Source organism: Genypterus blacodes, unplaced genomic scaffold (assembly GCF_046128005.1).
Source record: "Genypterus blacodes isolate CSIRO-AG114 ecotype Tasmania unplaced genomic scaffold, CSIRO-AGI_Gbla_v1 ptg000067l_1, whole genome shotgun sequence".
NCBI lineage: Eukaryota > Metazoa > Chordata > Actinopteri > Ophidiiformes > Ophidiidae > Genypterus > Genypterus blacodes.
The window spans coordinates 2001205-2017648 of record NW_027466879.1 but is presented as its reverse complement, the minus strand read 5'-3'; the positions used below and the strand labels follow the sequence as shown (position 1 = coordinate 2017648).

Genomic DNA, 16444 nt, shown 5'->3' with positions numbered 1-16444 from the left:
TGTTCACGGCTCACTATCCTGCACAGATCCACAGGGGTGCATTCAAAGGCCTACAGACGTAAGAGGATATCAAATACCTCAAGAAAACTACAAGTTACAGAGAAAAACAATGTCAATGACCTAGTTCTGACGTAAATGCCACGCAAATCATGCAGCAGCATATTTCTTCCTCTCTCTCTGCGTATATCTGCTTCTCCTGATGCAGACCTGATTTCTTCCAATCAGCTCAGTGATATACAGGCTGTTTGCTGTTGGGGTTTAAAGGTGTTATTGGTAAACTAAGGACAGTAGCCTGGAGCTTATGATGTTCCTCTCCTCTCTGTGTAATGCAAAACACCTGGGATACCTGTGTTTCTTGGTATCAGAGGCAGTTTCTTTGCTTAAGTGTCTACAGATTTCAGTGTCTTAAATGGGCAAATATGTTTGCCCCTTAAAACTCAAGGAAGGGAGCAAAAAAAGGGGGGAATTGATGAATGAAGGAGCGGAAAGCCGAGAGGTCTGACAGAAAGATTTTCACCTTGCACCTTTGTTTTCTATATCCTGCCCAAGACTCATTTCCTTTCATCTATACATCACTAACCCGCCACGCACGTCTTATTTCAGGCTGCTGACGAACATACGCACAAAGCCGGGTCCTGCTGTTAACAAAAGGCAGAAACAACAGCCTGTGCAGCTGAGAGACGAGGAATCGGCGTCGCTGCTAGACAGCAGAAATGAAATTCTGCACACAGCACAGACATGGTGAATGCTGTGTGTGGAGACTGTGTGAAGATGAAGAACAACATGTGTGACATCACCAGTGAACTCTGAGCGACTCCTTTCAAAGTCTACACTGGTGCCTCCGCTCGCCTGCCTCTGACACGGACTACTCAGAAATACTATTTTGACTTCTTTAGTTCCATAACACAGCGTTTGACCACTGACCACATATTCTTATTGTAAATCTTTTACAATTTTGTCACAGTTTCTTTTAAAATCTGAAATCTTAAAAAGCAAAACATCTAAAAACATCTGTGCCAAACTCTACACACACAATATTTAAACTCAGAAAAAAAAAAGCAATCAGTAATATTCTAATGAACTTCATATTTCCTATTGGGAGTCAAAGGGGTGTGAATGTCGGCGTTACAAACAGGTCACCAGTGAGCTGACACTGACACACACACACACACACACACTGTGTCACTAAACACATAAAGGTGTATACAGTGACCTTTATTCATCTGTTTGTTTGCGTCTTTTCTCCAGGTGTAGAGATTATATATATAGATCAGATCCACGTTTACAGCTATCACACATTAACCCACATTAATGTTGAGAGACATTTAATAGCAGAGAAGCTCTAATTGAATTTCCAAAGCGCCGTGTAATGAAGATGAAGATCATGATGATGATAACTAACTCTATTCTGGGATATATTTTTACGTTGCAGATTTGAATGCACGTCAGGCGTCGCTGTAAAAACACACGTCCTCATTTCTGTCTGTTCATTCAGCTTGTGTATTTTTATAAATTCTAAATTTGCAATCTTAAATTTCGCATGGAATTTCTGATGATAGAAAAAAACACAACTGCCTATAATGTTTGAACTCTTCCAATAAAAGTGACATATTATAAAGATGCTGAGTGTTGTACATGAAGGGAGAGCAGCGCTGACTTGCTTCAAACTTCAGTTTCAAGTCTTGAAGTTCAAGTTGCTAAATAAGTCAAGACTGACGTACAGTCTCAAGTTGCATTGTGTCGAGTCAAATCAAATATGAATGTGGATTGGCACTGTGCTCGCTGTCTAATGTGCTGATATAAAAAGTTCATGTCATTTTTAAATATACAAAAATTCAGCCGATAATGAGCCACAACTTTAATATATCCCAACAAAAAGTCAAAAGCCAACTTTTTATATATATTTATAATAATGACTGGGACAGACACTCAGGTCTATTTGAATGTTTCTGCCGTTTCCATGTGGACTGCTAATCTCCTAATCCCCTCAATCACAATAATTGGAGACATAAACCCTGATTAGAACAGCACAGCTAAGTAGAAACAGGGTGTGATGTGTTTAGTCTCTTTCAATCACTCACATAGCATGAAAAGCCCCAAAACAATACGTGTGACCTGACAGTATGACAGTGTGAAGCTGCTGGCAGCACGTGTCACTGCTGTCCACAACACCTGAATGCACCATAATCTACAGTTTGAATAGAAATGTATTGGTTTACAAGAGATCACTTTCTCTCTTACCTGCTGCATATAAACAGCCTGGTTCAGACTTTAAGTGCAACAACAATACAACAACATGGAGCGTAGAAACCAAGTAATCCATCTACTCCTCAGCATTATTTTGATATTTGGAGTGCTATTCTTACTGGGCTGCTGGTGAAACACGTTCATTCTGACTACACCTTGTTATTGGGTAACAGATGCCATCCACATATTAAATGATTAACTAGTTTAGAAACTATGGAGCGTATTCCTTTAAGTACAAAACGACAAAATAAATATTGCTGTTGCCAGGGTGGCAGATAATGAACTTGGTGTAGAGAGATGATTGTAACACTGCTTAAACAGGCCATAAAACACACTTAGTGGGGAATTAGCTGAAGTGGAAAATAGAAATGTGAGGTAAATAGATGCTGTAAGACTCACAGGGCCGTAGAACAACAACAACACTGCAAAAAAACAACAAATAAAAAAACAATTCCCAATAAACAACAACGGCCCAGGACTCATTTCTAACAGTCCTGATCAAAACAATGTCTGTGTGTGTGCGTGTTTGCTCTGAGGTCTGGTTGATCACAAAGATTTAAAGTGTTTTTCTGAGTGCTATAGTGGTATTATTTGCTTTGTTTGGTGACCTCGGGGTGTTTATCTCAGCTGGTGTCCATGTGTCGGTGGGCCTGCGGGCAGTGTGACCTACCTGCTCCCGGGAGATGCACGGTAACGACGGTCTGCGGGGCATTTTACAGCTGCCGTAATAGCTTGTCGACGTCTCCCCCAGCGAGACGCAGCTGGACCGTCTCCTGGGTCGGATCACCGGGACCTTCTCCTCGGCGCTGGCAATCCCACTGGGCGCTTCCCTCGATGGGTAGTAACGATCGAAACAGAGCCCCAGCAGAGAGCCGGAGACCCCCGCGAAGCAGGCGAACAGCGGTCTGAGCAGCGCCGGCAGCCCGCTCAAACTTGTGAAGGAGACGAGCCACACCACGCTGGCGAACACCAGGGTCAGGACGCTGTGTTTGAGTTTCAAAGTGGGGATGAGTGTGAGCAGACCCACACATCCCAACACGAAGAGCAACCTGCCCACCATTTGCATCTGGTGCTGCTCTTCTCCCCATTGCAAGAACCGCAAAACCAGAAAATCCCCGAGGTAACACGACGCCGGCAGAGACACCAGCCAACATTTACTGCTCTCCTTCTTTTTCCTCCGCAGGTAAAAGGTTAGAAAGAAGAACGCACATCCTATGCTGAAGAGCGGACTGATGGACTGGGAGAAGCCCGACAGAAAAGTCCGCAGATCCCAAAGCGAGTCACTTTGCAAGCTCCTGGAAACGAGGAAAGACGCGGCGAAAACGACAAAGGCGCCGACGTAGATGGCAGAAACCTTTAACAGTTTGGAATTGAGAATGTCCTCGTTGCAAAACCTGCACACGTTGGACCAGAATCCCCCGTGATGGTCCTGCTTGAGGGGGGTGACGCAGCTCTTCACGTAGCCGTTCCTGAAGCCCTCTGAGCTGTTTACACTTCCAGCTCCGTCGTGGTGCCTCGTTTTACTGTGCAGAGCCTCTCCGTCCTCCCGTGCAGCCATGATTCCTCCGTGGCTCCCCCGATACCCACGCAAAAGTTTCCCTCTCGTGGATTTCACGCCGTGTTAGGGCTCAACTACATGACAGCAATCGTACTCCATGGTCACTCAAACGTGCTCCAGCACTTGGACTAAAGAAAGAAGGTGAGATGTTGTTTTTACAGAAATGGCGCTCTCTGTCGCCGCCTACAGGGGACAACTGGCAACGCAGGGCTTTTATAATGAGCCACAATAAACTGCTGCGGTTCTCAGTTCTGACATGATACATCAAACTTATCGTTTCTCATAAATATGATTCTTTAAAAGCCTAGAGTACGACAAAGACAATAAATGCATCCGCCTCCCTTTCTTTTATATTCAACGGAATACATTTTGTATGCTAACCCCTTGATTAAGGTCAAATTCTTTATAATTACGAAATCAATGTGTGTAAATATTTGGTTCCAAGGCAGTTACATTCAATTATTATTATTTGGGGAATAATTCAGATGCATTAGATTTTTTTGAATTAAATCCATGATTCGATTCGATTATTTAAATAACTTAATTATAAATTTAACAGATTTTATAAATACGACTATGGAAACATAATGACACACTTTTGGTGGTCAATAAAGGAGAATCTGATATAAGGATGAAACATTTATATTTGTTTTTCATCACTGCTACTTCCACATTTGGATCATGCTGTGAAAGAAACGCTTTGTTTTTTTAGCATTGTGCATATTTTCATATCCATATTTTTTGATTATCAAATTCTTGAAATGATAGTTATTTTTCAAAATCACTTGCACTGTTTGATTGTAACTCTGCTCCTCAAGGGCGTCGAGGAGAGGAGAAACATTTAAGTTACTTAACTTAACGTTTTGTGAGTCTATCTTTGCAGTGATGTAATACTCCTGAGCAAGTTTCACTGAATTAATTTGGTTTTACTGTTTTAATTTGGAAGTGGAGCAATAACAAGTAAAGACACTTTTGTCTTAGGTCATATACTACGTACATTTCTTTTATATATTTTTTGATATGTGTTGATATATATTATTGTTTCTGATTTGTTAATTTCTCACTGCACTGTGTCAGGCTTGTCACTACATCATTCCATATAAACATGCAAACACAAAAACTGTATTGTCAGTTCCGTTTTTCTCCAGCAGGCCTCCGCTGTGTGTTGGTAAAATGTAGGAAGATGAATGACTCAATGAATTTAAAATGTTTATTTCCAGACCGCTATTCCGTACAGCTCTTTGGCTCAAATCTCCTCCATGCTTTGCATAAAATAATGTTACTGTCCACCGGGGGGCGCCAAAAACGATAGGACTGAAAACGCATTTTTCAGTGGTTAAGTCTTTGTAAATAGAGCATCCTGTTGCAACTGAAACCTAAATGTGGTCAAATAAAAAAAATGAAAAAGTAGATTGAGTCAACTCAAGTTATTTTATGGAGCCATAATGGATCATAAGTTGAGACACCAGTGTATAATATACATCATTCAACTGTATACATTTATTATATTAGTGTCCCATATTGATATATAATATTAATTATGAAAGAAGTCACACAAACCCTATCTCTCTGTACAGTATATATACACTGACTCTTTTTATCACTGATATCTGACAATTAATTAAAAATATACACAGATAAATTAAAGAAAACAATGTCAATAACACAAACAGCCATGTCCAACTCCTTGGTATCTTTCTTCTTGACTTATTATGGGATGTTCTCCTCTTGGCCTTGTGTGCCCAGTGTGATGGTGTGGTTGCATGCACACAACATGCAGGCCCGCTGAATGGAGAGTGCTTCAGGGTTGAAGTTGTTGATCATTGTTCCATATGTTGGACACAGGGCCATAACTTGCTACAGTTAATTATTATTATTATTGTATTATATGTTATGTTATAAAGTAAAGCTGCTCTACATTTCAAAACCTTGGCTATGGGTCGATGGCAGGCCACACATACAGCTGGTATGATCACAGATGCAGGTGTGCAAGTCCTGCCTTGCTTATTGGTTATGCCGTGTGTTACAGTCCACATGTTGTTCATTCATATTTCTTATATAAATGGTATTGTTTACATTCATTTATCGTTGTTTAATAGTAAACAAATGGTCAAACATCAGTCGCGAAGAGAGCGTTTCATTTCTTGATCCCCTCCCTCGCTCCGCCGTTGAGCCCTCCGGCTCGCCGTAGCTGTGATGTGGCTGAGACACCGATCCTCCACGTCACTCGGAAGTGCAGAAGAGCCGCACAGGCAGCTCGTCACAGGGAGCCTCTGAATCCCTCGTACAGATGTAAATTTCATTCCTTGCGCACCTCAGCGGATAATCGTGCAGTTAGGTAAGCTGTTTTGACTTGAATATAACTAATATGGCCGCGTTTGTCTCCCTGACCCGCGTAGCGACAGTTAACTGCTGTCCTCCATTACGTTGCTGGCCTGGACAGGACAGCAGCTAGCATCGGCTAACTATTCTGCCAGTGCCAAGCGTTACATTACGACATACGGCACTTAACGTAATCCTTATCATTTATATTTCACCTGAGGATTTCTTTCGTTGAGGTTTTACGTCTTTTGATGCGAACGCCGGTAATATCGTTGTACCAGCACCTAAATTGTTTAGCTTAGCTAGCTAGCTTTTAACTCGCTGTAATGTCACAAGTCGCTTTATCCCCACGTAGTGTTTCTCCTGTTTGCTCGCAGTGACACTTCAAACGTCTCAGTGGCCTCAGCGCAGAGCTCACCTTTTGGATTCCATGTTGTTAGGGTGGCGTTCCCAGTTTCAGAAAATGGCAGAGAGCTTTGGTGTAACGGGGACCACGTAGCGTTAGCTTCAATCAGCTCATTACTACACGACTTTGTCATGAAGTTGCGACGCTCTGTCCCGTCTTAGATTGTCACATTTATAACATCTGTGTAACCTTTGACCTCAGATTTAAAGAGACAGATATCTGAACAATAGCGGTTTGAATGATGGTAAACATGAATGACTTTGAAAAGTCGGTAGTTGACTTCTTGACAGATTGAAAAACTCATTCCAGCTGTTGTCAAAGATATTCCTGCAATAACATTAGTAATTATTTCAAAAAATTCATCATCACATTTTGCATTAGGTGTACAGTTATTCTGTTTAAATACATACAGTTATATTGTTCACACTACACTCTTTATATTAAATTGATGAGCTCTTTATTTTTCTTCTATATAGTCCTGTAAAAGTAAGTGTTATTTATTTTTCTCTTAATATTTTTATTTCACCAAACACCAAAGCAAATTCCTTTTTAAGTGAAAACCTACTTGGCAATAAAATCATCTAGATTCTGATTAGGGAACATACGGCCGCATTAAGTTCACTAAATTCCTCTTGCTGCAGGTTCCAAAAACGTTTCTGACCTACATAAATGATGGAGTACAAAATGCACAAAACATGCATTTTATGGAATAGTTTTGAAACACCTTTATCCTACATTTTGTGCTTTTGTTTTATATTTCTGCTCCTGCGTTGAAATGCCCTCTACCAGTGACTGATGTGAAGTTCTGCTGTCTCTTGCAGGTATCCTCCAGTCTCCAACACTCATCATCATTCTTCAAGGCAGGTCCAAGTCCAGCAGCAACATGACGGCTGCGGAGAACGTTTGCTACACGCTGATCAACGTGGCGTCTGACTCAGAGCCGCCCTCTGAAGTCAGCCTGAAAACTGATCTAGGTAACCGTGCTCGGGTCAGAGCCGCCTAACGCAAGAGACGTTTACCAACTCAATCACAGCTTCATTACTGTGGGAGTCCAGGCCGTCTGAATATGTTTTATTATTTAGAATGATTAGTAGCATTGACAATTTAAGGCAAAGGCAAAGTCTGAGATCTATTAAATATTATGAATAATGGTGGATTCCAATCATGTATGACAACTGGAGCAGCACTAACACATTTATCTACATATGTTTGTGTTGTTTATGTTTTGACTGTGACTGTAATCTTCCTATTCGTGCTTGTAAACATTACTCATTTCACTTCTACAGAAAAGGGGGAGATCAAGGCAAAGACTGAAGCCCTGAAGAAGGTCATCATTATGATCCTGAACGGGGAGAAGTTGCCCGGCCTGCTGATGACCATCATTCGCTTCGTGCTGCCACTTCAGGATCACACCATCAAGAAGCTGCTGCTGGTTTTCTGGGAGATCGTTCCCAAGACAACCACAGACGGAAAGCTGCTCCAGGAGATGATCCTGGTCTGTGACGCCTACAGGAAGGTATGTCCATCCATCCACTGACAACACTGTGTGTGTGTGTGTGTGTGTGTGTGTGTGTGTGTGTGTGTGTGTGTGTGTGTGTGTGTGTGTGTGTGTGTGTGTGTGTGTCAACCACAACCACAACCACACTTATAATACCCTCACCTGTTATTTACACAATCCTCCCTTAAATACACATTTATAAAGGAGAGAAGCACACGCGACACGTAAGCTACACACAGCGTCTGTTTGATAAATGACGCCTGTTTGTTTAGATTGAGAGATGGTGAAGGACAAGAAGATGACATTTCTATCCTTAAATGACTTTTCTCTTGCTCAGTACAGAGTAGCGCTAAATGCAAAATCTTCTAAAAGAGTCTGTAAAGTATTAATATGAATCTGTAGTAATAATATGACTGCATCAACATCTGCTTCAGCTTTATTGTCCCTAAAGGGAAATGTAGCGTATGTTGTCAGTTAATCCTTGTGTGAACTCTTCCTTCCTGTTTTAGGACCTGCAGCACCCCAACGAGTTCATCCGGGGCTCCACTCTGCGCTTCCTGTGCAAGCTGAAGGAGTCTGAGCTGCTGGAGCCTCTCATGCCGGCCATCCGGTCCTGCCTGGAGCACAGACACAGCTACGTGCGCCGCAACGCCGTGCTGGCCATTTACACCATCTACAGGTACAAACTGTCAACACATCTGTCTGTGTGCTGCATATATTTAATCGCTTTCGAAAACACTGACTGGATCTTCTTTGTTTGCTTCAGGAATTTTGAACATCTCATCCCAGATGCCCCAGAGTTGATCCACGACTTTCTTGTCAACGAGAAAGACGCCAGCTGTAAGAGAAACGCTTTCATGATGCTGATTCATGCTGATCAGGTCAGTAGGTCCTCGTCTCGTTCTGCTCTCACTACTGTAACATCTCCCAAGATCTGCAGCGTCTTTCTCTGTATCCTGATTGCAGTCGTTGTCATTTAACAGGACCGAGCTCTGGATTACCTGAGCACGTGTATCGATCAAGTTCATACCTTTGGCGACATTCTCCAGCTTGTCATTGTGGAGCTGATTTACAAAGTGAGTCGGTCCTCTTCTTAACCCCTCGTCACGTATTGGATTGTGTGGTTGTGGTACTGAAGGAACAGCGAATAATCCACCGTCTACACAAATGTAATGTTTGAATCATTTATCCGTGTCAGTCTGATCTGTCACTTCTTGGCATAAAGGCTGCTTTGTTCTGGCTCATGTAACCATCCTGAGCAGTGTTAGACCGTGTTTAACATCTCTGCTCTTTCTTCCTGCCCTCTGTTAGGTGTGCCATGCTAACCCCTCTGAGCGTGCCCGCTTTATCCGCTGCATCTACAACCTGCTGCAGTCCTCTAGTCCAGCTGTGAAGTATGAGGCTGCTGGCACACTTGTGACCCTCTCCAGTGCACCCACTGCCGTCAAGGTAAGGCTCCAAGGTTTGGCCAACAATGCTATGCATGTAATGGGCCAGTTTTCCAGGGCTGAAGCCATGATAAGGAAATGTCAGGATTGTGCTACTTGTCTGGAAAGGGACCGTGTAGGATCCAATAGCATTGACTTCCTATTGTCAAGCACTTATGAATGCTCTGCTTTGTTGGACTCCAGGCCGCTGCCCAGTGCTACATCGATTTGATTATCAAGGAGAGTGACAACAATGTGAAACTGATTGTACTGGACCGGCTCATTGAACTGAAGGAGCATCCCACTCATGAGCGTGTTCTCCAGGTACTTTGAATTGAGGTTGTTGTTCATTTAGAGATGGTACTAATATCACACACATACATCAACTTTGAATGTTTGTAATTTGACTCATGATGGTGTTTGGTACTCAGGACCTTGTGATGGACATCCTGCGTGTTCTCAGTACGCCTGACCTGGAAGTAAGAAAGAAGACCTTGCAGCTGGCATTGGACCTGGTCTCATCTCGCAATGTGGAGGAGGTGAGTGACATGGATGTTCCTGTGTACTGTGTCCAATCTATGAAGCTAAAATCATTTTTGACCTATCACAGACACTTAAAAATGGAATAGACTGTTACTAATAGATATCCATCCATCTCTTCATTTCCAGCTGGTGATCGTCTTGAAGAAAGAGGTTATTAAGACAAATAATGTCACAGAACACGAGGACACTGATAAGTATAGGCAGCTGTTGGTCCGCACTCTCCACTCGTGCAGCGTGCGCTTCCCTGACATGGCGGCCAACGTTATTCCTGTGGTGAGTTTCCCTCTTATTCCAGTACAGTGAGAAGGAAGATGGTGAGATTTGTTATATTTCTGAGTTGTTTGATGGGTTTATATCTGACGTTTCTGTGCTTTCGAATGATTTCCAGCTGATGGAATTCCTAAGTGACACTAATGAGGCAGCTGCTGCTGATGTGCTGGAGTTTGTGAGGGAAGCCATTCAGAGGTTTGACAACCTGAGGCCCCTCATCATCGAGAAGATGCTGGAAGTTTTCCATGCCATCAAAACTGTAAAGTAAGGCTTCATCAGCACATGGAGGGGTGGAATACAGAAGAACTTATTCTTCTCCAAAAATACAAGTGAAATGTTATTGTCCTCTGACACTGAGGCCTTTGTTATGTTCCAGGATTTACAGAGGGGCTCTGTGGATCTTAGGTGAATACTGCAGCACCAAGGACGATATCCAGAGTGTGATGACAGAAATCCGCAGGTCCTTGGGAGAGGTATGTTTGTCTCTGATTTGCCAGAGTTTAATAAAGCCAAAAGCTGCTTTACAGCCTCAACATAATTATGATTTCACCCACTATCTGACAACCATTTATCACTTGGATTTACAGATCCCAATAGTAGAGAATGAGATCAAGAGAGAGACGGGGGAGACGAGGCCTGAGGATGAAGTGAGTGCAGCTCCAGCCCAGAAGCTGGTGACAGAGATGGGCACCTACGTGACACAGAGTGCACTCAGCTCCTCCAGGCCTTCAAAGAAAGAAGAGGATAGGTAAACATTTCATTTACAGCTTTACACCTGGGAGGAACAGTTTGTCCAGTTCACTTGTGTTTGGACTGTGTTTTACTCTTCTGCTCACTCACACTGTTTAATGTTGCAGACCTCCACTCAGAGGCTTCCTGATGGATGGAGACTTCTACGTGGCAGCTTCTCTGGCCACCACATTAACCAAAGTGGCCTTGCGTTATGTCGCTATTGTTCAAGACAAAAAGAAACAAAATGTAAGTTGCCTTCTCCGTTACAAAGCCACCTTGAATCTTTAAACTTATTGCCCGTCCATCTAAACTCTGTCCTCCTGTTTCCCATCCCAGTCCTTCGTTGCAGAGGCCATGTTGATCATGGTCACTGTGCTCCACCTGGGGAAGTCCTCTCTGCCCAAGAAGCCGATCACAGACGACGATGTGGACCGCATCTCGCTGTGCCTCAAAGTGCTGTCGGAGTGCTCGCCTCTTATGAATGACATTTTCAACAAGGAGTGCCGCAAATCCCTGTCACACATGCTGACCGTCAGACTGGAGGAAGAGAAGCTGTCACAGAAGGTAAGTGACAGCTGAGCCAATGCTTCAACCTCCTGACAGCTGAGTCGTGGTGAAGCATCATCACAACATATCCACGAGCAATAGAAGTGAATTTATTATTGTTGTGTATGTACAGTTATTTGTTTTGTTAAGCCTTCAGACATTTGAATGCTGCTTGTCAAGTATTTCAATGTTATTTTCTCTTCCCACCTTTGTTTCTCTTGGTTGCTTAGTCTTTAGTTTCGTGGGCTGTTGTGTTTACGTGTTGTGATCTATCCTCGCCTCATTTACAGCCCACAGTCTAAGATATAAGGGATCCTTTCTTCAGACCATTTGTATGGATCAGTAATTGACTCGTCTTCTCTCTTCTGCCCACAGAAAGAGTCAGAGAAGCGTAATGTAACGGTGCAGGCCGACGACCCCATCTCCTTCATGCAGCTGACAGCCAAGAATGAGATGACCTCCAAGGAGGACCAGTTTCAGCTCAGTCTGCTGGCTGCTATGGGCAACACACAGAGGAAGGAAGCAGCCGATCCTCTAGCTTCAAAACTCAACAAGGTACGGCGAGAAAACTTGGAAAGCACAGTGGGAGGGAACAATCTGACTGTGACTGAGATCTGAATTGAGAAATAGATTTCAATTTGATTCTGAAAATTGGCTTTTTTGTTGTACTGATAAAGCAGAGAGACTTTTACCTCAGTAGATGGAATCATTTTAATTGACTGCCTTAAGCCTCAGATCCTTTCTCGTGTAGAATCAGAACAGAAACCTCTCTTTTAAACGACTCTGGTCAAGTTGTCTGCCCTTCTCTCTGTGCATGAACCATTAATCTTCTTCCACTGCTTCATAGTGTGTGTGTCATGAGCATTAAAAGCAGTTAAAACATCAAGATATCAATACATTTACTATTCGGCTACACTACAGTACATTTCTGTTAAGCACACTGAATGAAATGAATGGAAATGTATACAAATGGCTGCTGAAACTGATTTCTCATTGATTGTCCTCTGCAGCAGAGGCAGTTGCATCTGTGGTTTAGCACCTGAGCTGTAAATATGCAGCACTGCTGATAACTGATTTGGCACAGAATGAGATTGTGACGGCTCCCGACTTTCTTATCAGCATTTCAATTATAGCTTTATCAGCGTATGGCAGTGTAAAGTCCTCGTCTACAGTTGCAAAGTATATCGCAACAGATGCCAAAGTGCACTTTACAGGAGTGTTCTTCAGCTACAAGACAGGAGTGCCAGACAGTAACAGTAATCACCTTCACCCCCTTTTCCTCAGGTGCACTCTGAATAGCCAACAGCCGGTCCAACCATGATTAGACAAAGTGAACGTTTTGGTCGGTTTGTGTCAGATTGGAGAAATGAATGTTGTTGATTTCTCTCTACCCAGGTGACCCAGCTCACAGGCTTCTCAGACCCGGTGTACGCTGAAGCATATGTTCACGTCAACCAGTATGACATTGTTTTGGACGTGCTGGTGGTCAACCAAACCAGCGACACCCTCCAGAATTGTACCCTTGAGTTGGCAACTTTAGGTGAGTCTAGTTTTTCACCAATCTAATTGTCCTTATCTGAAGTTAGGCTGATGAATTGTGAATGTCACTAAATGAAACCTTCATCACCCCACAGGAGATCTCAAGCTGGTGGAGAAACCTTCACCTCTGACTCTGGCCCCTCACGATTTTGCTAACATCAAAGCCAATGTCAAGGTGGCCTCCACGGAGAATGGCATTATATTTGGCAACATTGGTAAGATGATGCCTGACACCGCTGAGCTGATACATAACAACAAGGATGCACTTCCTTATCTCTGCCTGTGTCTCGTCTTCCTCCTCAGTCTATGATGTATCAGGAGCTGCGAGTGACAGGAACTGCGTTGTCCTCAGTGACATCCACATTGACATCATGGACTACATCCAGCCAGGGTCTTGTACCGATGCAGAATTCAGACAGATGTGGGCGGAGTTTGAGTGGGAAAACAAGGTAAATGCTGCATTTCTACGTTGTGTGTGTGTGTGTGTGTGTTTTTATATCAAAATATTAGGGAGTCCTTAAACTGTCTTTCTTTGTTGCAGGTGACCGTGAACACAAACATCACTGATCTGAATGAGTACCTCCAACATATCCTCAAGTCCACTAACATGAGGTGTCTAACTCCTGAGAAGGTCAGTAAGAGAACTTCGGGAATTAGAGACGGTTTAACTTGGGAATATCTGGAACAATGAAGCCCTCATCAAACCCATCCTAATGATTGCTCTTACTTTGGTCTTGTAAACTAGGCACTCTCTGGCTTCTGTGGATTCATGGCTGCCAACCTTTATGCTCGCTCCATCTTTGGAGAAGATGCCCTGGCAAATGTCAGCATTGAGAAGCCCATCCACCTGGGCCCTGATGCACCTGTCAACGGACACATACGCATCAGAGCCAAAAGTCAGGTGAGTCACAACTCCTGCACCGTTTAAGGCCCCAGTATGCTTTCACCCATCTTTTCATACTAAGGTGTTTGTAGTATATTGAGGCCTTAACTCCTGTACAACTTTGAGGGTAATAAGGGTTCAAGTGGAATGACTAAATTACCCTTTCTTATTTTTGGAACACATTCAATAGTACTGAATGCACAATGGATGTGTAAGAACCAAATATATTGGGTGTGGTAATGCTGGGTGTTACAAGTATGTGTCAAATGTTTGAAAAGATGAAGTTGGTCTGTTGCAATAAATCATCCCTTTTCATTGGTTTCACAGGGCATGGCCTTGAGCCTGGGGGACAAGATCAACCTCTCCCAAAAAAAGACAAATGTCTGAATCGAATGACGAGCTGATCCCTCCTTGTAAAAATCATCTGCTCTTCTAACGCTCATTTTCAGCATTTGATCACAGCAAAATAAGAGTTCTATATGGTCTGTAGGTTTCTTTTTTTTTTTTTGTATTTACATCACAACACTTTCCAAGACATATTCTGTACCTGTCCTATCTTTACTTTTCAATAAATGTATGAATTAAAAGAAAACAGTTCAGTTCTTTATGTTGTGTTCTTTGGCTCATGTTTTGTCTTCATTTGACACATTTTACTTTATGCGTATTACATTATTAGTATGGCTTTACATTTGTAATTGTATTCATTATTATTGTGCTTAGTTGTGCTTTCTAAATGAAAATCACTCATCAGACTTCTCTGTAAAAAGCATTTTGTACAATTTTTCAGTTTTTAGAACTTTGATGAAATCACCTGAGCTTCAATTCATCCTTTCAAAAGACATTTCAAAAGATTTGGACTCTTAAATATTTTTTCTAATGTATAAAACCTTGAGGCTACACTAAACAGCCATTGTTTGTATATTGCACTACTTGTCTGAGATGATGCATCATCACTCGATTGATGATTTCAAACTCTGTGCCCTAAAGTGAAGGAATTCTTGAGCTCCTGCTTCCTGCGGCTCCATAGCTGTGGGCTGTGACTCCAGGCTGTAACTGGAATTCCTCAGATTCCTGTGGTACGACATTGCACGGTGTGAAATCGATTGGAATTTTTTGCTGTGAATTTCCCTAAATCAACGGTGAGATTGGAGAAATGGAAATCCACCTGCTCTGCGGTGTGTGAATTTAATTGATTTATTGAATTAACATTAAGTATATTACAGAGTTCTTAAAGAGATTCACCTTCCCACTGTGAGTCAGTGGGGGGGATAGGGGTTGTTGGCATGGACCTACATACACTTCCTCCTCTCAATTGTAATTTATGAGAAAGGAAAATTCTGGGAATATGCCGGATTAAAAGGTCACGTCCCCACTTGTACATTAACCTTATCTGTGAAATCTCACTCCATGTGTTTGATGAAAGCAGCTTTAAGGTCAGAGCTTCAGCTGTGAAAATAAACAGTTGTCTGCCAACAGCTCCAATTCAGCATAGCTGCTGTGTACAGTCTGGGTGCTCAGTCAATATCACACACCCATGCTGGAGGAAAGAGTAGACCGTAATCCCCACCTCCAGTGTATAGTATCACACTATCACACATGAGAGGATTTAATGAGGCTGTATACAATATTCTATATTTTATTATAAGTATTTCTATACTAGAAGCACTTATTAAATCCATTGTAGCTTTACTATAGCTGAGCAGCATCTTCCCACTTCCAGTCACTCTCTCATTTAGACACTGAGTGGCGCCACAGTTCTCAATGCAGACACGTAGTCTATCACTATGATGGAATCCGGTGGTACAGTATATTTAACGCTGCTATGTTCTGAAATGCCACAACATGTCATAGAGTAAATTGACAGGTTGACATAATAAAGTCATGCCTTATGTGCTGAAGTACAGTCTGTCATTAAAGAGCATCGTTTGCTATTCTTACATGTGCGATCAGATTGCAGCGTCACTGACAGGAATTCACTCCATTATATTTTATATTGACCACGGTGATAATATGACAAAACTCACTTTAAAATACCAAATAATCCTCACTATTTGAGAATCTATACAGCCCGTGTAACAGAGGAAATTACACAATATCTCTTTACTATATAGATATACTTTCGTGTGCCATTCTTAACTAGCAAGCAGAGATGTATATTGCGTGTATTGTCAAATAGTTTACATACATATGAGTTGTATCCCTGTATACTGCTCAGTCTCATGTATAGAGTACATGTCAGACCACCTGTGGCACGCCTAATCTCAGAAAACACTAAAAAATAGTATCGCTATGACTCTTCTGTGTGTGTGTGTGTGTGTGCGTGTGTGTGTGTGTGTGCGTGTGTGTGTGTGTGTGTGTTTTGGGGAGGGGAGGGGTGGGGGGATTCTCAGGCAGTCTCTCACACACACCGCCTGTAGTATAGCGCACCTAGCGACAGACAGCGGCAGTGCGGCGGCTGATTACTCCCACTAGC

At 42.5% G+C, this 16444-nt stretch overlaps 2 protein-coding genes across 2 annotated transcripts in view; one reads left to right on the top strand and one right to left on the bottom strand.

Moving 5' to 3' along the window:
- pde3b (phosphodiesterase 3B) overlaps window positions 1-3952 on the bottom strand; it is a 40210-nt gene extending 36258 nt beyond the window's left edge. Inside the window, exon 1 of the mRNA XM_076155837.1 lies at window positions 2918-3952. Coding sequence (XP_076011952.1) covers window positions 2918-3805 — 888 coding nt within the window. The 5' untranslated portion in view covers window positions 3806-3952. The remainder of the gene's footprint in view (window positions 1-2917) is intronic.
- Window positions 3953-6005: 2053 nt separating this feature from the next.
- On the top strand, window positions 6006-14563 carry copb1 (COPI coat complex subunit beta 1). The gene is made up of 22 exons (XM_076155838.1): window positions 6006-6143; window positions 7355-7507; window positions 7820-8049; window positions 8541-8710; window positions 8798-8912; window positions 9015-9107; window positions 9343-9480; window positions 9663-9782; window positions 9890-9997; window positions 10128-10274; window positions 10390-10535; window positions 10648-10744; window positions 10859-11019; window positions 11129-11249; window positions 11340-11567; window positions 11925-12104; window positions 12945-13089; window positions 13184-13303; window positions 13392-13537; window positions 13630-13719; window positions 13834-13989; window positions 14299-14563. The coding sequence occupies exons 2-22, from the start codon at window positions 7417-7419 to the stop codon at window positions 14356-14358; spliced, it is 2862 nt and encodes a 953-aa protein (XP_076011953.1). The 5' UTR covers window positions 6006-6143; window positions 7355-7416; the 3' UTR covers window positions 14359-14563.
- Window positions 14564-16444: the final 1881 nt, after the last annotated feature.